The sequence below is a fragment of the Penicillium taxi genome, assembly GCF_028828555.1.
Source record: "Penicillium taxi strain IBT 34144 chromosome Unknown utg000005l_segment0_segment0, whole genome shotgun sequence".
NCBI classification, from domain to species: Eukaryota; Fungi; Ascomycota; class Eurotiomycetes; order Eurotiales; family Aspergillaceae; genus Penicillium; species Penicillium taxi.
The window spans coordinates 210,125-231,146 of record NW_026643207.1 but is presented as its reverse complement, the minus strand read 5'-3'; the positions used below and the strand labels follow the sequence as shown (position 1 = coordinate 231,146).

Here is a 21,022-nt window from a genome sequence, read left to right as displayed (position 1 = left end):
GCTAGTATTACTACTGTACTTGCTAGTAACGGAATACTGATGCTACTGTGACTATCATCTGACCTAATTAGTGGTAAGTCTTGGAGAATTTTGGCATGACATCTTCTAGTACGGATACTGCTTCCTGCATGTATTGTGAATAACTAGTTGCTTCCTGGCTTTGATCACTCTACGCATATTGATGGAGGAAATCCAAGACAGTCTTGTATCCACGTTCGTACTCCTTACGCACCTCCGGATTCTCCAGGTCCGATCGGGCAGCCATCCAACCGTGTATCTGAGTCGAAAAAGTCTCCACATGGTTGGGGACCTGTAGATTTGCCTTGAAAGCGGTAACATCTTCTGCGGGTTCATCTTTTGAAGCAAGCATGCAAAAAGGCACCTTGATGGACTCGGCATCTTTTGGGTCGACCATTGCTGGATGGCACTGCACGCTTACCTTAAAGGTATTGTATTGAGCTGCAGACAGTACAGCAATCTTACCGCCCCAGCAGTGACCTAAAATCGTCCAGGACTGGAATGCACCACCAGGTGCAAGCTTGTTGGCCTCTTCAACCACTTTGGGGATCTTGGGAAGGGTGTTGGGAGGAGCAGCCTTGGTCTGGAAAAAGTTGGAAAGCTTCTCCTTGTGTTCGTCGGTGGTCGGTGGGTACCAGGAGATATCGGCGGGGTTGCCCTCGAAGAAATCAGGCATAAAGACACGGTATTTCTGCCCATTTGAAGTTGCCAGAATATCGGCACCCTGGATGGTCTGGTCAAAGAAACCGAATATGTCTCCATAAGAGTTAGTATTTCAAGGCTGTTTGTATTACACGACGATGAGTGAACACTCACCATATATCACCAGAATAGCCTTCGAGGCTGACTCGGGGCCCGTCACATCTGTAATTGGTCAGTAACTTCAATTATTCCACAGTTATAAGCTACCATACATGTTTTCAGGCCATTAATATTCTGATAGGCTCCTTTGGCCTGATAACCCTTGGAAATCACAGGAGGGATGCTATCAGAGTCAGCAATGGTACAATGGTATGATGGACTGGGTTTGAAAAGTTTATGACTAACGAGCAGCAGGCTTTGCTAATTCCAGACATTGTAGATAATTCAGAGAGATGATGAGATGAGATGGATATGAGCTGAGCTTCAGGTCTAGATAGGTTGAAAAGGGAAAAGGGAATAACTAGGCCTCGGGAAGATGGAAGATGGTTTAAGGTGACGACGTCATAGCAACCCTCAAATCTTGGATTGACAACATCGACGAATGCTTACTTTGACTGCAATCATAACTAAGCAGAAATTGGTCATACTTTTAATTAAATGATCCTTGAAGGAGTTAATACTGGTATAAAGCATTGAGTGTGAACATCAAACTTCCAGAGTTCAATCTTGACCACGATCGCAGGGCGCGGATATATTTTGACCTCAGCCCGATCATGCTAATAGCCCCAAGTACCTACTACACAACAAGGCTGTTGATACTATCCAGACATGATGAAAGCAGCATTATCATACTACATATGGGCTTAGAGGAGCTCATGCCTTGCGGAGAGTCAGTAGATACCTACCTAGGTAGTGTATAAAGTTCTGAGGTTTGAGACTGAACTCCACTTAAGGAGGACTGTAGAATGGTCCTGGGCAAGATACCTAGGTAGCCTTGGAATAACTGACATCCGTCTGATCTGAAGGTGCAATTCCAGGCCCTGTGGTGCTCAGATAAAATGACAATTGGAAATTTTGCCTGTCTTTAATTCCAAAGTTTTACTGGATATTTTAAGCGTTAAATTATAACCCAATCGGTGACTGCACACATACTTCGGTATATAAGTACAGTGTATAGTGCGTACAGAATGTATACCTCGATGAGGAGAACGGTTCACATATCTCCACATTTCCCTTTGAGTGGAGAACTGGAGAATGTCCTCCCTCGATTTGAAATGTATGGGGAGGGGAAGAAAGAGGACTCTAGATCTGCATGAATTTTGTAGATCCGCATGAACTGGGTCAAGTTGTATCAGCCCTATAGACCTTTGGGTCGATTGGAGTCCTTCAAAGGATCGTCAAGAGTCTAAACCATGCCCAGAAATAAGTGTCAACGCCAACCGTGAAGCCCTCCGAAGCCACACCGGCGCGGACCGACGCAGGCGACGATCGCATGGCTCGAGCTCTAATGGGATCCACTTGCCACTTGCCACTTGCCAACTTGATCACTTGGAGCCGCGTTGCATGAAGGAGTCCACCGCAAATCAGCTATTGTCTTAGGGCTCAGGACTCAGGGTCCCCGAAGCGCAGTTGGGATTTGACCGGCTTCGGGGACTCTGGAGATCGGCCGTGCATCTTCCGTAACAGATCACGAAATGATCTGCCCTCTCATCGGTGGGTCATGAGCACTTGGACTTCATCAAACAAGGTTCGCCAGTTCAGATGGCATGTACATAGTAGAATGTGGAATAAGTTTGCAGTAGAACTTCAATACTGCCAAGGTTCTGTCAGCACAGATAAAACGGATTAGGGCCCCTTTTTCTGACCGAGTATTTACTGTCTGCATTTGCTGGGATGAATATTTACTTAATTACTGATTAATTAATTGTTTTCAATTCCATGGTCTAGACACGTACCGGGGAGGAAGGCAAATGCGTCCGTATGATTGAAAGGTGAGAAAAGGGGGGGGGGACCTAAGATAGGTACCCCGGGAGTGCCGGAAAGGCAAATGCGCGATATATCATTTCCATTTCGGTTGTTATGCTTGTCTCAAAAAGAAAATGAAGACTTAAAGAGGGATCCAAGGTTTTACTAGGGACATTCTTACCTCCTCTACAAAGTAGAACCACGAAGCAAATAGGATTCAAAAGCAAATAACAATGTACTTCGATTGGTTGATAAGAACCTTGATGGTCCGTGGATGCAAGGCTTGCAGATTCTGTGGAGATAGAAGACCCCATAAGCGATCAAGGGGGTCACCATTCCGCCACTCCGATCCGAAAGTATTAGCCATGAGGAAGCTAACGATTATAGAGTGGATTGTCCCGAATTGGTGGATCTGGACCATGTTTCTGGTCTGGCTAGTTGAACCAGATTTTCATTAGAGGAAGAGAAGAGGCAGAAGAGGGGGTAGGCAGTGAAACCCATGTTCTAATTGCGCAGTTTTAGACCCATAAATCCCATAAATGACAGGAGTCATGCCAGTAATACGAATAATTAATCTCGCAGAAAATCACTAGTTAGATAGAAATAGAAGGGGGGAAAATAGGAAAGGGAGACTAACTTGATCAGTAGCATTAGGCCGGAGCGAATGAACGATGGATTAGTCTCGCTTCCCACTACCCAGAACAAGCTCCCAGACCATGGCTCGTATCCGTGCGTTCTGTCCATGATTGGCCAGGATTTCTCACCGTATTCTGTTATATGGTCCGATACCGTATTGATGTATACCAGTTATTTATCGCGACGCAAGGAGACGATATGACAGGAGAGATATAGAATAGAGAGAGCGAGAGAGAGAAAGAGAGAGAATGGATGGAAGATACCAGATAGAAGATACGGAGCTATTGACTTTAGAAGAATATAGGTAGATTGGGCAACGAACCTTGGGAGAGAAGAAGTATATCTGATAGATTCCATATTTCTTATTTTATTACATTAGGTATTTTTTATTTTCATTTTTAATCAATTTCATCCATCTTTTTCATCATTTCAACTATCTGTTCCTTCCGATGTCCTACAAATAGTGAAAAGGCTGGCAGCAGACACATCAAACGATATAAAATACCTAAGTACAGATCCGATCGACCTCGAGTGATACGATCTCTCAAGTCTTAAAACAACGTGGTTGACAGGCAGGTATTTTTCATCGGGTAAGGAGTCTCTTAATCCGTTTATTCCCCACGCTTGGCTAGACCGTGGTCCACTGTGGTCAACCCACCTGGGCATTCTTCTATTTTCTTTTCCATTATATATAATCGGCTTCTTCCTCTTGTTAATAATCTTCCCCAGATTCCAGCCTGCGACGCCCTCTAAACGCCACCTTTTCCTTCCCCCTCTTCCGCAACTAGTACTGTAATTCAAAAGAAAAAGTCTTAGGTTTCTTCGTTTCGAGACCATGCACTTCTCGCGTATACGCCGACGACCGTGACTTATTACCCATTTTTCCCCATCTCCTTTTCATATTTGATTAGGTGTTGGATCGGATTCTATAAACTTGCTGTGAGATCGAGTCTGTGACTCTACTTCTCTCCGCTCTCTCGATCGCGACCCTCTGCGATCGAAACCTCGCCCCTCCTGGATCCTTCGAGCCCTTCTGGGGCCTTGCCTGGTCGAGATTGGACTCTATCTGCAGGCTCTTCTTTTGCGCCGTTAACCACAAATCTTCCCGCCTCGATTCCGGATACAGATATCTACGCGACTCCACGAGATACATCTGTGAACATGGCTACGATCGCGATTCCTCCTTCTATAGGCGCCTCACTGGATGCGCTGGGTGGTCAGCCGTTGAATACAAGGCGACCAGCGGCTCCATCCTTACCCAGCTTTGAACTGCCCCCTCCGCCGTTTGCCCAGTTGGCTACCGGCAACAAATATCAAACACATCCTTCAATATCGCATCCCCCTGCGAATGTGAGTGTGGGTAATCTGCTTACACCACCGGCGACGAACCAGACCAACTCAGTCGAGGCACCCTCGTCTGGTGTATCGTCCGATCTTCCTCCGGCATATTGGTCAGGGACGAGCCCTTATGGAGCAGGAGCGGCACCAAGCTGGAATTCCAACCCTACCTATTCCGCCCGTAGTTCGTTCTCTCCATCGGGCATTGTAAGTCGCTCAGCCTCAGTCACCTCTCCACCCACATCCGATGGCATGTCGCATCATTTTGAGGCGCCCTCGTTGGCATCATTTTCGCAAGCGCTGCCTGCGCCACCATCCACCCTAACTCACAACCCCTCCCTTCCGGCCACCATGGCTCTTTACCAACCCGGCCACGTATCGCCAGCACCGTTACCATCCAATGACCCCTACGCCCGACACCACTCGCTTTACGCGAATCCCCATATGGCCGGCCCGCACCCAACCGGCTTCTCTCCTATGTACGGCCCACCATCCATTGGAGCGGGGCTGGGTATTCACCCATCCGCACGGATGCACTCACAGAGTCCTACCGTTCAATCGCCTCTCGGATTTCCCCGCCAACCGTGGCCATCATATTCGCTACCGGCCATGAATGGACCCATGATGACGAACATGCATAATCCCAATGGTCCCATGTCGATGATGGGGGGCATGCAGCCCGGTCTTTTACCTGGATTTAATAGTGGCCATGTGGCCAACACACAACATCTATACGGAGCGCATGCACCCCACCATGGGATGCCTGCCCCAGCCGCCGACCGGCCCTTTAAATGTGACCAATGTCCCCAGAGCTTTAACCGGAACCATGATTTGAAACGCCACAAACGGATTCACTTGGCTGTGAAGCCATTCCCTTGCGCCCATTGCGACAAAAGTTTCTCTCGGAAGGATGCTTTGAAGGTATGTCTATCCCGCCCTTTTCTTTCTCAACTCCGAGAAAATGCCCTTTGAAATTGATGTGCTAATTTGTCCGTTTCATTAGCGACATATATTGGTGAAGGGATGTGGAAAAGATGGTGATCATGACACCGGCTCTCACACGGCCAGCGACCTTGTCAAGGGCGAAGGGCGAAGTGAAGATGGCAGCCCGCTGAGTAATGGGCGTACCTAAGGCACAATGATTTCTTCCCGGAGAATTACCGGATTCGACTCCTTGCCTATACTAATACCCCCTTCTACTCATATTCTTATCTTTTTTCCCATTTGTACCTATCATGGGACGGCTTGGACAGAAGATGCAGCCGTGACATTTCCTGGGAATCATGGCGACATAAATGTTTTTGATGTTTTTCTTTTTATCTCTATGGCGAAGGGTGTGACTTGGGCATATCGGGATGGACGTCTGTTCTTATTCTGTTTGATTAATTTTTTTTTTCTTCTCTTTTCTTTTTGTTTCTGAGCCTGACGTGTGACGAGTGTACTGATCATTTTTCTTTCTGTGATTTGATCCAAGCGAGCGAGCACCTTATCTATTGGCGGAATTGGACTGTCCCTTGGTGTTTGGTATATAAGAATCAGTGCATGACTAATGGAAGTATTCCCTCATGATTGAGGATGCAGATATTTATCGAAAAGTAGCCAAGTCATTTTCAAAATCCACTCGAAAACATTGAAGATTCAAGCACGTCCTACCTAACAATGAACATTAGGGATGACCTAGTTGACTAGTACAGGTCATTTACTTATTAGAGTAAGGCTAAGACCGTAGATCAACGTCAATAAAAGTCGATCAACCCCACTTCTGATGAGTTCGATTTGACTAAAGCTCGGAGTGGAACTGCGAATAAGATTAGTATTTCTGAATCTTGATCAATGTGGGCCATCTATGATATCCCGATTCTCCCTTTTTTGCTGGGATGAAGGAGGTTAGAATTGGAATTTATTCTATTCTCTTTTCTCTATTCTCTATTCTCCTATCTCCATAGTTCCAATGATGGCCCAGTCGGACTCAATTTTTTAACCGACTGATCGGCAGAAGGCATATAGCGAACGAAACGAACAAGCCCCTCCCTGTTCTAGTCCATGACTAGTCCTAATACTGACACCCTGTGCATCTCTCCAGAACAAAGCAATATGGGGAACCTAGAGGTCTGCTGCCCCTTTCCCCTCATCTATACCGTTCCTGGGAAGCCCCTGCATACTTAAAAAAAAAAAAAAAAAAAAAAAAAACCATCAACAACTACCTGGGATGAAAAGGCAAAGTTTAGTTTAGCGATCAAGTGGTACTGCAGTTGACCAAGACTGAAAATATGAGTTCAAACCTACCAAGGTAAGATCCCCTGCACAATCAGTTACACGGAGGGCACGGGCTCGATTAAATTGAGAGATGATCATCCAAGTTCCCGAGTGGTTCATCAGGGTCGTTATATTGGATCAATCTCCTCTCAGGTACTAACCGTTGGCGCTAAATACCGGCAATCACAACCTTGAAACTATTTGGAGCTCTGATGGGTCCAAAGTCTCCAGGGCTACGGGAATGGAGAACGCACAGTGCACATCGCGCATTGCTCTGGCGTTTATAAGTTGACCAGGATGTGGGCTTTGTCTGTTCTGGTTCCAATGGCAAGAATTTGCCCGGTCAAGTCACCGATGTCCTGTCCTTTGCCGTGTCCCCCTCTAGTTTATTTGAATACCTCTTTCCCCATGGAATCTCCTGAGATTCGTGAACGAAATCCGATTATTACAACGTCTGAAAATGAGTGACTTCAACACAGAGGCATTCAGCCTTTTGGCGGTAGCAATCGTGATCATTGGCCTACGAACCACCGCAAGATGGATCATGGTCGGACCGAAGAATTTCCAGCCAGATGATTATATTATGCTACTGGCGTGTGTAAGTTTTATTTGTCTTATGTACGAGTCTTTCTCACAATAGTAGGTTGTTTATGGACTTGAAACGGCTGCTGCATATGCAGTTGGTGCGTGGTTTCATGGACTCGCGAACAATTCAATGACAGACGAAGAACGTGCGAGCTTATCCCCAGATTCAACGGAATATCATCATCGTGTTGGAGGGTCCAAGATTCAAGTGACTGGCTGGTCTCTCTACACCCTTTTGCTCTGGCTGTTGAAAACATGTATGGCCATTTTCTATTCTCGATTGACGTGAGTATTTATACTACAGCGCTTTCCATCCCCCGGTTACTTTTGCTACTTTTGCTTCTATTGTGATGCCAAGGTATAGTTCTGATCTTTAAAAATAGAGCTGGCTTGATTAACATGCGAATTCGAATTCATATTGCTTATGGCCTTATTGCCGTCACTTATATTGCGACTGTGTTGTCGATTCTCTTTGGTTGTCACCCCATGTACAAGAATTGGCAAATCAACCCAAACCCTGGAAGTGCGTTGTGTTGCTATCTAAGAAGATTCCTTGAGAAAAGTGTATCTGATTGATAACCTTCTCGTTAGATCACTGCCAGCCAGCCGTATCGAAAATCGATATCTACGTGACGGTGGTGCTGAATGTCTGCACCGACATTTATCTCATCAGTATCCCTGCTCCGGTAAGTTGGCATCAAAAGAGTCCCCTGACACACACCAATTAATCACTGCTAGATGCTCTTCCGAGCTCGACTGCGGTGGCGGGAAAAGCTTGAGCTCCTTGTTCTTTTCAGCGGCGGTCTTTTCGTTATGATGGCCGGTATTCTGCGCTGCATGTTGATCTTGACGGTATGGCGCTCCTGGATTCACAATCCTCAACTTGGGGAATATCGGCGCTAATGCAGGTCACACGCTAGGCCGGTGCAAACGGTGCTGAACAAGCTGGCAGCTGGGCATGCCGTGAAACATTTGTGGCTGTCCTGATTGGAAACATCCCTATGATTTACCCACTTTTCCGGCGTCTTGTTCGCCGCACAGGATTATATCTCACCACGAAGACTGGCCAGACCTACCCTGCCTACCCTGCCTACCCTGCCTACCCATTATCGGAAGGAGAGAATAGTGGCTATGCCAGGCGCAAGAAGTTCCTACACCCACTGTCGCTCCCAGCTGATACACAGTGGAACACCATTGATGAGCAGATGATTCTTCCCACTTCACGACAACAACCTCCCACATGCACGGCTGGCGAGGGTAGCTGGGACACGAGAAGTCAGAGCAGCCATAATGGAGGTATCAAGGTGGTTCACGAAACAATTGTACAAAGTGCTGAAAAGCCGGAGTGAGATTCAAGTGACATTGAAGGAGCGAGGTTGCGTTTCCCCTTGACCAAATTGTGAATCGATACGGATGATATTTAACGCCAGAAAACTCTCCATAATACGCATGGAAAACGGAACTACCTACCTAGGGAGGAAGTCTTGAGTGCTCAGGTGGTTGATGTTAATATTATTATATAATGAGCTTCTCAGCATAGTCATCTCGTCTCATCTTAAAGATGTTGTAACCTGCAAATTCTGGACCCAGACTGGCTCTTTAGTTTGTCATTTGGAACATTTTGAGAATGACCAGCTTTCATGACAATGAAGGGTCGTGTACACTACCAGGACTGTATTCTACTAGAGCAACGGAGCAATAACTCAATATGAGAGATGGTTCTACAGACCAACTTCCTAATTAGGAATGGATGGACCTCAGGCTTGACGGTGTATGAGAAATCGGGTTAAGCACGTCCTGAGAGTATACTTCTAAGATTCCAAGGTTTTGGATCAGCTTCACCATTGTCGAATATAGTATTTCGATTACGAATATCAAGGCAACTCCGGATACTTCAAATGTGGGTGCGATTAATCTCCTGTTGTAGGTACTGGTGAGTGTCCGGATACTCAGGAGGCTATCTGTTCCCTTGTTCACAGTGAAATCGATGATCTCTTGGCCATCCCCGCTTTCATATGCAATTCGAAACCAAAAGTGAAGGGTTCAAAAGGCCATCATATTTCCATTCTCAGCTCGGCTGGAACGGCAAGTGAATGTTTTATGCGATCAGGATTAGACATGGTTCTGAAGCATGAAGATGGTCAGGACCTGATTGAACATCCGTCCAAACGGAAAAAACGAGGCAAATGCACCAAAGCATGGTCAGTCTGGGATTGGGGGAAAATTGGCCAATGAGCTAACATTATGCACGAATGTAGCGAAAGCTAGCGATGAAAAATTAAGGTCAATATTTTGAATGGAGCTTTGAAGACTTGAATTAAAAATGGGTAGACTGATCTAAAAAGGCTGACCTGAGTGGTTCTAATGTGGTGGAGAAATCCCTTGCCAGGCGTGTGTGGTCAAGAGATACATACAATTGCGAAAGACAGAAACCAATATGCGTGGGAGATGGCGTTCTTCGGATCACAACGTTCCTATTAAGCACTTGTTCCTAATGAAACTTCCTGATACATCAGCCCAGAGGTGCAATCCCATTAAAATACGGCCATTGTCTGTAAGACATGGAAAATGTCAAGCCTGCAAGCTGCCTCAGATTCGAACCTTTACAGGGGAATCATCCATCACCCGTAATATAACTGTGGTGTAGAATCGGTTAGAGCAGATGGGCGTTCGATACATGAAACTTTGATCCGTATTACCAGATCATCCATTTCGGCCTTGTGTCACACCATCTCCTTAATCATCAAAAAGTTCACTGGGCTTACAGGAAGCATTGACAAGTCAGATCTTCGAAACTCACCAAATTGTTCCGGATCGAGAACAATGGGATAAGCTTATGCAGACGTGCTTCGAGTAGGTGCATATTTTGGTGCCTTTGATACAATCTGAGTTTATGGTGACTAAACGAGGAGACTTGGCAAGAAGCAGCATTCCTCGCGAATGGTAAATCAGTGGAGTCATCGCAACTCGAGGGCGACGCCGGTCCGTATTCAGACAGTTGGAGTCTATAAAGTGCCGCGAGAGACGGATTATACCAGTTTACATATCAAATGTTTGTGCTACAAACGGTCATCTTGATGGTGTAGGCAGGATCCATGAATAACAACTTAATATCGGCTGACTTCATTGTAGTCTATCTACATTTTTCGCATCGATGCGCATGGATTGGCGGAGAAAGTTCTGGGCTTGCAATATCTCATGCATATCATCTCGGTCTCCAGAAGAATCAAGTTGTGGAGGCAATGTCTGCGTTCGAGGATGAGATATCTCGGCTCCTTTGGTAGTGCATTTATTTGATGGATCGAAGTTTATCAATCCAAACTGGTCGTCCATTCTTTATTCAAGATGTCAACGTCGATGTGGAATTTCCTCGAAATGTAAGTGAGCATTGGCTCATTGAAGTTCAAAGTGCTTCACCTAGGATGGGAATTGGTGATACAATCTAATAGTCAGTCCCGACACTGATACCTTACTTGATCGGTATGGCATTTTATTCCAAGGTCGTCGGCAAAGTTTGGGAGGCCTAAAAGAGTAGTGTCAGCCAATCACATAGCCCCAGAAGTCATTCAAAATGCGGTAATTTGCATGCGCTTGGCACAGCATATAATTGACGATTTTGGCAGCTTGTCAGACCAGAATCCTAAGTATATCTTCCCTTTTTTTGAATTACTTGACCGGCGCGACTATCATTGCCCTTGGTTTGGTAATCAAACGGCCTTCCTTCTAAGGCAAATATGGACCTAGAACGTTACAGGCGGCAAGATCACTTCGCTAACACTGCAGCAAGACATGAGTTTCTGGCAAAATGACTCAAACTGCCTGGAAAGTAAACCACATCGCCGACACAATACTAAGTTCCAGAGAAAACCAGTAAGCATGACTACTGATGGGCGGATAGTGTTCCCTTTCATACCAGTGCAACCCGATGCGAATGAAGTAGAATCTCACGGAGGACCTATAGCTTTGGCACATTCCATTTCATCAGGGTCAATTGCCACTTTTACATCAGCAGAACATCATCCAGCACAAAAAAAGGACAAGAATCTAAATATCAATATGATTCGAAAATAGATCAAGCGCCCGCTTCTCACTCTCAAGTGTCTTCTCTGCGATATAATGATACGTATTTAACTTTTAGAACCGAGGAAAGCTTCAATCCACCTGGTTAATGCAACATAATGGCTCCGTAAGTTCTAGCGGATAGTCTATATGACTATACAAGCTCAAAACCTACTTCTGAGACTAGTTATCATCACGGTGCAGCCCCCTATGAATCCTTCTGGGTGGCGTAGACTACGGAGTCCTCTTCCCGTACCATCTGAACTTAACCTACCATTCACTTTTCCAGGGGAAATGATAGACGACAGGATGGGGAATGGAGTAGCTACAGAGCCTATTTGTTAATATATTAGATGTAAGACCTTCCAAGGTTCCAGTATGGGATTGACTATATCTGTGTTATTCTGTTACAAATTATATATTCAACCCGAGTATGATATTCTTTGTCTTTACCGCTGTAGACATCATGTTGACCCAATTTCAATAGGGAGCAGTTATGCTTGGATATTAATGTCATGCCCAAGTGCGTTTGACTGGGCCCATAATCTTGAATTGTAGATCCAGGGATCTAGAACCTAGTACATAGTACATGTCTAAGTGTTATATTGATTGGTACATAATGATATAAGGGATGATCGAATCGACTTGTTGAATCCGAGTCCTGAACGGCTCACCGCGCGAGGTTGCATACACCAATAAGGTTCGATAGCACTGGAAGGTATTGCTATGATTGATGTTGGGTATTTAGGATACCTTAGAACTAGCAAAAATTGAAATTGGACGGAGAATGCAGTGATGTATCATTTATTATCTAGATACCTGCATCTCCATCTGGGCATGCATATTTCAAGGTTTTATTGTGGCTTAGACTGTCGATTTCACTTTAGCTATCTCAAAAGTAAGAACATTCTTAAATAAATGATCGGTCGCATTCTACAAGATAAAGATATTCACCGCTAGTTCAAAATAGACCAACAATCAGGGTTGAATTGCAGAAATGTAAGCTTGACGAATCTTATTTATTCTACGTTGTCACCATGATGGCCAAATAATCCAGTCATTCACCGGTAACTGGTAATTTGATCCAAAGAAGGAGTCAATGCCATGCTTGAAGCAACTACATGTGGCATTGGATTTTCTGTTCCAAATAGTCTAATAGCCATCTGAGGCTTGGTGCGACACTGTGAATCTTGGGAAAAGATACTTAAAGCATTTTAGCAAGAAGGCGATAAAGATAGTCGTCGAACTACTATTTTCTGATGTCTATATCTAGATGCTCCGTGCAGATAGTGGCGTAGGCATATGCTTAGATTGGTCGAAGTCATTAGCAATTTTGAACTTCTCTCATAAGTCTACGCCGACCCAATGTTCCTCAGTCTACAAAAGATGAAAGATATAGTCAATATTGTTAACGAACTGTACTCGACACCGAAAAAATTGGCTGAAAGCAATACCGATAAATTGTGCACGTTCTATCTCACCAAGAACAATGTTCGTGGATCGATGTTTGCGAATTGGCTAAAACTATAGATAGCTTTTAAATCACCAAAAAGATTCTCTATACTAGTAACTGATACAATATTCTAGCGTGATAAGATAGGGCTAATACCTGTCGAATGATCGAGGCGATTAAATAGTTGATGAGCGGTAATCTCGAGTGGTATCAAAGCTGCCCCAGGTATAAGTGAACAGTGAGTGGAGTTATTTCAATGTTTGAGAAAAAGAATCCAAGGGAGGGTCTTCCCAGCTGAAGATTGAAGCTGCAAAACTCATGGGCCTGAAAGCTGAAGGAACATTCTGAATTGATGCTTTTTGCAATCCATTTTCATGCCCAGGTGAACATGGGAGGTCTTACGCTTCGAGTCGAAGTTATTCTTCTTTTCGTGGGAGAAGTGAAGCCTGAGAACACTGTCAGCTTCCAAGCAGTCAAATATTCATTTAATATTCAATTCTAATGCCCGAAGTTTTATTGATATTTTAGATAAGTAAATGATCCTTATCTGATAGCCCTAGCCCTGGAGGACACGATGTTTGGTGGTGATGCGTCCTGGCACGGGGACGACAGGCAAGACCCATCAGTTTCCGTTCTCGTGAATCTCAAATTCACTTTCAATGTGTTGATAATTTTACATTTTTCAAGTCATCTACTTTCAGTTTCAAATTCACTTTTGACCTCACCTATGCAAGCTCACTTTAAACCTCACTATGTTATTGCTATCCACAATGTTGACTAATCTGGAACCGGTAACTACAGGGATATTTTGACCAAAACGGCCAATTGAGGAGAAAGAGGACACTGCTGCATGGGTCCGAAGTGACTGTGCACTGATATAGTAACTGAATACTGATATAACTCTAAGGACTGTGGCTAACTGAAGATGTGCTTCATATCATCAAGGCAGTCTGCAGCGTTGATGCCGTTTGTTTATTGTGGTTTCCATAGGATATTTAACGTCACACTTTGAGCTCTCAGTGGCCGGCGCGGGAAGAGTTAGCGACTCGCTGCCAATGCATTTTTCGATTAGTTTCTGTGTTGGATGTAGTTCATAAAAACTCTGTCGAAGCGTCCAATAGTCTCAAGTTTCATGAAAGCAGCGGTATGTTTATTCAACCAACTGAGACTGATATCTACCAATAGATTCCATGAGCCGGGGTAGTCCAAGTCATAACCTTCGACTACGCCATAGAATTTTCGGATTTTGGGGGTCGCCTGCTGCATACAAAAACGAATCCTTTATCGGGCCGGATACTGCAGACTTCAAGTAATGTATGATCTCTTCTTGGTGTACTGAGGTGTTCCTCTTCTTTCGAGAATACAATACTAATCGGAAAGGTGAGAAAAATCACTGGTGAAGGTCGTTGGATAAAAGTATCTTTGCTCGCTCCGCATTCGGGTTCAGATTCAAAGCGAGATGATGAATCACCAAGTAGTCCAAGTCGTATAGAAGTCCTCGACTCTTTTATATCCCTGGAAATAACATATCAGGTCTAAAGTTTGCTAAGAGTGGTTGTATTTTGAAGGCCGCCCTTATTTTTGCTTGTTAACTGTGATAAATGTACCGAGACTGTGGGTGGCGATCAGATCTCGATCTACAGGAAATTCATCCAATGACCGAAGGATTTATCTGCAGACAGCCTCGGAAGAACTTGATGCTGCCAAAGATGCGGTGAGATGGTGAGTCGACCCCGCATTTCAAAAAAGATCGAAAAGCTATCAGTTTTTGATGGAATCAATTCATCGATCAAATTCATAAAGTTTGAATTTCATTGAAATAATGGGATTATAAAGGTCCCTTCCCAATATTGAAGGAGTGTAGGGTAGACTTCGGAGTCAGTACAGAGTACAACTTTGAAGTGTTGATGCAAGAGGCAAGGGATAGCAGCGAGTACGATATAGCGATCCAATGATATCGTTCAGGTTTATCAACCTTGGAATATTGTGACGTAGGGATCAAAATCAAGTATAAATCATTAATGATGAATGTTCCATTTAATTCAATACTATTAGCAAAGTTCAACAATGACGATCGAATTCACTGTTTTCAAAGGTTCCTCGGATGGAACTATTCGAGAGGGCGTATGCAAGAGAGATGTCCTGAAGCACGATAGTGTGCTCGTTCAGATAACCCATTCTGGCGTATGCGGTACAGATGTACATTACAAGACCACCGACATGGCTCTTGGCCACGAAGGAGCTGGGCTCGTCGAAGCGATCGGTCCCGACGTCAAGATATTGAAGAAAGGTGACCGCGTGGGCTGGGGCTACCAGCAAGATTCCTGTGGTAACTGTCGACAATGTGAGACAGGCTGGGAAACCATGTGCCCAGAACGCAAGATGTACGCCAACGCCAATTTAGACCAAGGATCATTTGGTACTCATGCCGTATGGCGAGAGGCTTTTCTTTTCAAAATCCCCGATGAATTGACTAGCGAGGATGCTGCCCCACTCATGTGCGGCGGATCGACTGTCTTCAATGCGCTTCATGTCGCCGAAGTTCGCTCCACCGCACGAGTGGGAATTGTGGGAGTTGGAGGTCTGGGGCACTTGGCCATCCAGTTCGCTGCCAAGATGGGGTGCCAAGTCATCGTCTTCTCTGGTACCGATAGCAAGAAGAAGGAGGCATTGGAGCTAGGAGCTACCGAGTTCTATGCGACTAAGGGGTTGAAGGAGTTGAAACTGGAGAAGCCGATCGACAATCTCATTGTCACAACCAGCAGCCAGCCAGATTGGAAACTATTCCTTGAGGTGATGGCACCAAGTGGTGTGATTTCACCAATCTCTGTTGATTCAAACGATCTGAAGATTCCGTACATGCCATTGATTCTCAATGGTCTCAGAATCCAGGGAGGAATTGTTTCCCCGAGACAACTTCACCGGGATATGCTAGAATTTGCGGCGATTCATCAGATCAAGCCAGTTAAGATGACCTTCCCAATGACATTGGAAGGGGTGAAGGAAAGTCTGAAGACACTTGAAGAGGGTAAAATGAGATATCGTGGGGTACTTGTGGCTGAAAAGTAGTCTACTATCACTTAGTACTATTTGAATTTCTGTCAATAAAAAGGATTACTAAAAGTAGCGGTAGCGTCATAGCAGTGAAGCGACATCTTAAGCTCAGCTACCCCGCACATTATCTTCTTCCCCAACAACTATCCAAATCATCCTATTTCATCTTATTTCATAAAAAATGACTACTCTCAAGCCTGGCGACTCTTTCCCCTCCGATGTGGTGTTCCAGTAAGTTAAGATGACCCAATGCATTAAATTATCTACTAATGCTATGAGAAAGATACATCCCTTACTCGGAAGAGAGCGGAAAGATCACCTCTTGTGGTATACCTATCAACTACAATGCCTCCAAGGAATGGGCCGATAAGAAAGTAGTGCTGTTCTCGGTGCCAGGTAAATCAGCTAGCCGTTTATAACTAACAATTCAAGAGCTGATGCATACGTGTTAATTATAGGTGCATTCACCCCCACTTGTTCCGTTTCGCACTTGCCCGGCTACATCCAGAATCTTCCCGCCCTCCGTAAGCAGGGAGTAGACGTTGTGGCAGTTCTTGCCTTCAATGATCCATTTGTTATGAGCGCCTGGGGCAAGGCCAACGACATCCGCGGAGATGATATCGTCAGTGGAGCTCTAGTTATGAATCTTGATCATGGCTGATTGTTGAATAGTTGTTCCTTACCGACCCTGATGCCAAGTTCTCCAAAAGCATTGGCTGGGCAGACCAAGCTTCAGGGCGCACTGGCCGTTATGCCATCGTAATTGACCACGGCAAGGTCAGTTACGCCAAGATCGAGACCCAGGGTGGTGCCCTCACGGTAAGTCATATAAACTAAACCCAATTTCAGAGAACTGCTGCTAATATCTACTTGAAGGTGTCGGGTGCCGATGCAGTGCTTGCTTCTCTTTAAGTTGAATCTCCACGATCGCGTGACCATTATGCAATCCATGTTATGGTACGTGCAAAGGATTCGTTCGTGATATAATAGACAAAAGAATACAATCAATTCATCATCATTTCAAGAATAGGAGTGGATCGATCTATGTAGCTTAGTATGTATAGCAAGAAGAGGGATAAAGTTCAATATATAACCTAAATCAACCATCAACAATGGGCGGATAGAATGAGCTCGTGATTTCTGAATGTGACATCGCCAAATGGTATAATATCGTAAGGTCAATCAAAAGGAAACAGCACGTCACAATCTAGAAGTTGTGGAATGCACGGTCATAAAGGTGAAGTTCAACTCCAGCAGCAATACAATGAACATGCAGCGGCTCGACAGCTTGCATGATTTTACTTTTAATCGTATTATCAAATGTAGCTGGATTGGTGGTGTCAGCATACTCATCGGATGAGGTATTCCTGAAACCCCCCTCGATTTCCACTCGTTGCAATCTCGGCATGCGAGTGCAACGATTTTCAATAACTGCTTGGAGCTGTGAAGCCAGCATTGGAACTTGTCGTTCCTCACATCCCTCGATGTAGAGGGTCTCTAGCGAGGATGGGAGACAATTTAAAAGGGGTGTTGTCGGATCGTTTCGATATTGAATATCGAGGAGATTGGGTAGTCGAATGCGGACTTCTCGGAGGGCAGTGAAATCAGCTAAGGACCCGAACCATTCATCGTGGCTTTGATTTAGTCCAGCTGCAGTGAATGGGTAGTGATCGCCGTAGTGGTCCAGCCACAGTGTTTGAAGAGTTCCTTTACTGCGGGCCAAGGAGCGATAGAACGCCGTAGGTTGATACCCACGAGAGATAAGATTTGAGTCAGAATGTTGGTATTTGAAAGATCTGAGGCCAGTACACGAGGCAACTAGGGTCTTCATTCCATGATTCCCACTACTCGAGCGTAAATCAATATCTGTGATAGTAGAGGACCCCGGTTGGAACGACTGGATATGCTTAGTATTTTGATCTTCAGATTCAGATAAACTAATGTTCGGGTTTTCAGTGCCTGCATTCTGATCTACCACATACTTGGCGCAAATAGCACGCATGGATGGTAACTGGAAGAATGATAAGAGAAGAGCAGTGGATGGTGAACGAGAGTTGATGTCAGCATGATTGTCTCTGCTATATTCAATTTCATCCCTGTGATATAGTGAGACCTCTTGAAGTTTTTGGAAGGCACAACTGGGTTGAAAAGGTCTCTCGCCGCTGATCGCCCGATGCATGATGCGATCTAGACACGGAGTATGGGTGGCATATGCCAAATGAAGTTGCCTGAGCTGGCTCAACATTGGAAGCAACAAAGCAATCCAAGCATCGACATGACCCTTTCCCAGATCCACCTCCCACTGGGTAGCCTCCTCTGCAGAGTGTGAGGATGATTTGATGCATTCTATTAAAGCTGCTGCGGTCTTCAACTCTTCTCTCTCAGAGTTGGTTATGCATTGCGATTGCCAACCAGACAAATCCAATTGGCGCACTGCATGAATGAGGACAGGTTTGTTGGTGAGGGCATAGAAAAAGGATTTTATACTCTGCCAATTATGTAGTTGTGCTGTTCGATAGAGCAAGGGCAGGAATAAGTTGTGAAAGAGTTGAGAAACGAAGATCAGATTCCAGCGATCGGCATGGTGATCGAGATGTTCACCGATAATGAGGAGAACATCGCTGGGTACTAAATCCATGGCCTGTGTTCACGTTCCACCTGAAAGTAGATCAGGAGGAACGATTTAATAAGTGTAGGAGATGGCGATAAGCAGCTTATCGTCTTAAGAGGCGAATAATCTCATCCAATCATAATTCAGGATCCGGGGATTTTTAAACTTTTCTCGCTCCACTTATTCCACCAATCATACAGAGCATTATGGAGTTAAGCCTCAGGTCGACAACATTATCATTGCTTGTTCTACTTTAAAGTCATACTATAACATGCTTTTGTGGGTAGAAAGTTAATAATATCATAGTATTCAGCCCACTGCGCCACTCGGTATCTCCTTCCCCTCTGACACAATGTTGAACTCTCCACAATTCCATCATCGATCATAGCATCGCCATCGTCGGATTTACCTCGCCAGCAATTCTCTCGTCTAGTTTGCCGAGGGCTCTTTAGAAGGACTTCAGCTCCCCATCAAAGCTATTTGAACCTGAGATTGTTTTGTTCAAAGATGCAGGTGATGAGGTAGGGTTGTAAGAGAGGGGAGGTCCTATTCCAATGTTGAACTATGTGGCGTAGCAGTCAGATAATGAGCCATCATTGTCAAGATCTTCCACAGCAGAATTGAAAGATATTCAATAGAGCTAGTTTTTTGCCTAGTTGAGAATTAGGACATTGGGAAACCTTGGAAGGAAAAACAAAGAGAGAAAGGAGTCTTGTAACCTTGGAACTATCCAGATATTCAAGATTCATGTTTATCTTTTTCACAGCATGATTAACTTCAAATATTCAAGAAACATATATGAATGGATACTGGTATACAATTCTTGATGATTTACCATATGATAGGTAGATATCATCAAAGTAGCAATTCGGGTTGTACAAATTTCCACGCGATGGTAACATGGCTCCTGTGCAACAAGGGGATCTCCTAGATATAAAAAAAACCTTAGAATTAGTTGTTTTCGGTTCTAGGGGATATATAGCTCTTCCAATTAATGATGACTTCTTAAAAAAAGTGATTTGGAATGTATACGATTTGACACGAGTTCTGATTCATGAGAGGAAAGGCCTTAAATGGTTCTGAAATGGAAGAAACCCCAGTAACGTTGCCATTAATCAACTGAGGGCCAGGTCTAATGGGGATCCGTATTGTGAAACAATACTCGTAATTTTGAGGATGTAAGCTTATAGGCAGGTAAAGAACTATCATTGAAGAGGCTGCAAGGGTGAAATTGATATCGTTATATATATTTCCCTCTGGTGCGTCCTCGTACTTGAGCCACCTACTTCTCCCACTTCTTCATCTTTTTTCTCTCTCTTCACACTTCTTCTCCCTTTTCTTTCTCCTCTCATCCCACACTCGCTTTAATTTTAGAAACTGTCAAACCTTCGCTATGTACGTCATCAGTTACATTTATTTCATCACCGCGGTGCCTGTAATTGGCGGTGCACTTTTTGGATTTGACATTGCAAGCCTTTCTGCTATGTACTTATTTCTCCTTCACCTGGACCCCAAATGAAAACTAACCTTGCTATTTTTCATAGCCTCAGAACCCAGCAGTTCAAGTATTTCTTCAATCAGCTCGATACGGAGGATGGTCGCTGTGGTGGCCCGACCCCATCCACCCAGGGTGGTATTTCTGCTGCCATACCCGGTGGATCTTTCGCTGGTGCTCTCATCTCTGGTATTCTGACTGACTGGCTGGGTCGCAAGTCTGCCATTCAAGTTAATTCGGTCATCTGGTGTCTTGGTAGTATCATCGTCTGCTCCTCTTTTGGTATCGGCTAGCTAATCATTAGTCGTTTTATCAACGGAATTTGTCGGTATCCTCAGTGCACAGGTCCCTGTGTATGTTGCCGAGATGGCTCAGCCAAACAAGTGTGGAAAACTCGACGGAGCCCAGAAGTGGGCTATCACATGGGGCATTCTCATTATGTTTTACATCTCGTATGGCTCTACCTTGAGGGTACGGCCACTCGGTGTGTACCTTGGAGCCTCCAGATGTTCCCTGCTGAGTTTCCTTTTCCTTATGTATTTCATCCTGCCAGAGAGCCCTCGCTGGTTAGCTAAGAAAGGCTAATGGAATGAAACACATGAGGTACTGACTCTGGTGCACGCCAAGGGAGACCTGAATGACCGATTCGTGCATATCGAGCTGGATGAGATTCGCGCTATGGAGAAATTCGAAAGTCAGAGCGATGACGCCTCCTATCTGGACCTCTTCCGTGGTAGCATGATATACCGCACCCACGTCGTATGATCACGCAGATCTGGTCTCAGCTCATCGGCACGAATGTGATGATGCTGCAAGTTAACCCCACCCCCTCCTCTCATGCCGGATAGTTATTGCTATCTACTAGGTTAGTTACATTACTTACCTCATGGGAACGACTAGACTCACGGAA

The 21,022-nt window shown here is 44.8% G+C and overlaps 10 protein-coding genes across 10 annotated transcripts; 8 read left to right on the top strand and 2 right to left on the bottom strand.

Annotated features, from left to right (window-relative positions):
* Positions 1-169: 169 nt before the first annotated feature.
* N7495_007451 (dienelactone hydrolase family protein) lies at positions 170-694 on the bottom strand (the record flags this gene model as incomplete). The annotated part of the gene is made up of 1 exon (XM_057210102.1): positions 170-694. The coding sequence occupies one exon, from the start codon at positions 692-694 to the stop codon at positions 170-172; it is 525 nt and encodes a 174-aa protein (XP_057059645.1).
* Positions 695-4,422: 3,728 nt separating this feature from the next.
* N7495_007450 (putative C2H2 finger domain protein) lies at positions 4,423-5,731 on the top strand (the record flags this gene model as incomplete). Its single annotated transcript, XM_057210101.1, has 2 exons — positions 4,423-5,520; positions 5,603-5,731. 2 exons carry the CDS (start codon positions 4,423-4,425, stop codon positions 5,729-5,731), a joined length of 1,227 nt encoding a protein of 408 aa, XP_057059644.1.
* Positions 5,732-7,315: 1,584 nt separating this feature from the next.
* Positions 7,316-8,789, top strand: N7495_007449 (uncharacterized protein; the record flags this gene model as incomplete). The annotated part of the gene is made up of 6 exons (XM_057210100.1): positions 7,316-7,453; positions 7,499-7,725; positions 7,824-7,963; positions 8,032-8,126; positions 8,179-8,292; positions 8,361-8,789. 6 exons carry the CDS (start codon positions 7,316-7,318, stop codon positions 8,787-8,789), a joined length of 1,143 nt encoding a protein of 380 aa, XP_057059643.1.
* A 1,088-nt stretch (positions 8,790-9,877) lies between these two features.
* On the top strand, positions 9,878-10,272 carry N7495_007448 (uncharacterized protein; the record flags this gene model as incomplete). The annotated part of the gene is made up of 2 exons (XM_057210099.1): positions 9,878-10,067; positions 10,088-10,272. 2 exons carry the CDS (start codon positions 9,878-9,880, stop codon positions 10,270-10,272), a joined length of 375 nt encoding a protein of 124 aa, XP_057059642.1.
* Positions 10,273-10,380: 108 nt separating this feature from the next.
* On the top strand, positions 10,381-10,724 carry N7495_007447 (uncharacterized protein; the record flags this gene model as incomplete). The annotated part of the gene is made up of 2 exons (XM_057210098.1): positions 10,381-10,492; positions 10,573-10,724. 2 exons carry the CDS (start codon positions 10,381-10,383, stop codon positions 10,722-10,724), a joined length of 264 nt encoding a protein of 87 aa, XP_057059641.1.
* A 301-nt stretch (positions 10,725-11,025) lies between these two features.
* N7495_007446 (uncharacterized protein) lies at positions 11,026-11,380 on the top strand (the record flags this gene model as incomplete). The annotated part of the gene is made up of 3 exons (XM_057210097.1): positions 11,026-11,143; positions 11,195-11,310; positions 11,357-11,380. 3 exons carry the CDS (start codon positions 11,026-11,028, stop codon positions 11,378-11,380), a joined length of 258 nt encoding a protein of 85 aa, XP_057059640.1.
* Positions 11,381-15,019: 3,639 nt separating this feature from the next.
* Positions 15,020-16,021, top strand: N7495_007445 (NAD(P)-dependent alcohol dehydrogenase; the record flags this gene model as incomplete). The annotated part of the gene is made up of 1 exon (XM_057210096.1): positions 15,020-16,021. One exon carries the CDS (start codon positions 15,020-15,022, stop codon positions 16,019-16,021), a length of 1,002 nt encoding a protein of 333 aa, XP_057059639.1.
* Positions 16,022-16,187: 166 nt separating this feature from the next.
* N7495_007444 (peroxiredoxin family protein) lies at positions 16,188-16,918 on the top strand (the record flags this gene model as incomplete). Its single annotated transcript, XM_057210095.1, has 5 exons — positions 16,188-16,237; positions 16,290-16,402; positions 16,465-16,628; positions 16,679-16,825; positions 16,883-16,918. The coding sequence occupies 5 exons, from the start codon at positions 16,188-16,190 to the stop codon at positions 16,916-16,918; spliced, it is 510 nt and encodes a 169-aa protein (XP_057059638.1).
* A 295-nt stretch (positions 16,919-17,213) lies between these two features.
* Positions 17,214-18,644, bottom strand: N7495_007443 (uncharacterized protein; the record flags this gene model as incomplete). The annotated part of the gene is made up of 1 exon (XM_057210094.1): positions 17,214-18,644. The coding sequence occupies one exon, from the start codon at positions 18,642-18,644 to the stop codon at positions 17,214-17,216; it is 1,431 nt and encodes a 476-aa protein (XP_057059637.1).
* A 1,366-nt stretch (positions 18,645-20,010) lies between these two features.
* Positions 20,011-20,877, top strand: N7495_007442 (uncharacterized protein; the record flags this gene model as incomplete). The annotated part of the gene is made up of 4 exons (XM_057210093.1): positions 20,011-20,102; positions 20,162-20,367; positions 20,417-20,583; positions 20,740-20,877. 4 exons carry the CDS (start codon positions 20,011-20,013, stop codon positions 20,875-20,877), a joined length of 603 nt encoding a protein of 200 aa, XP_057059636.1.
* Positions 20,878-21,022: the final 145 nt, after the last annotated feature.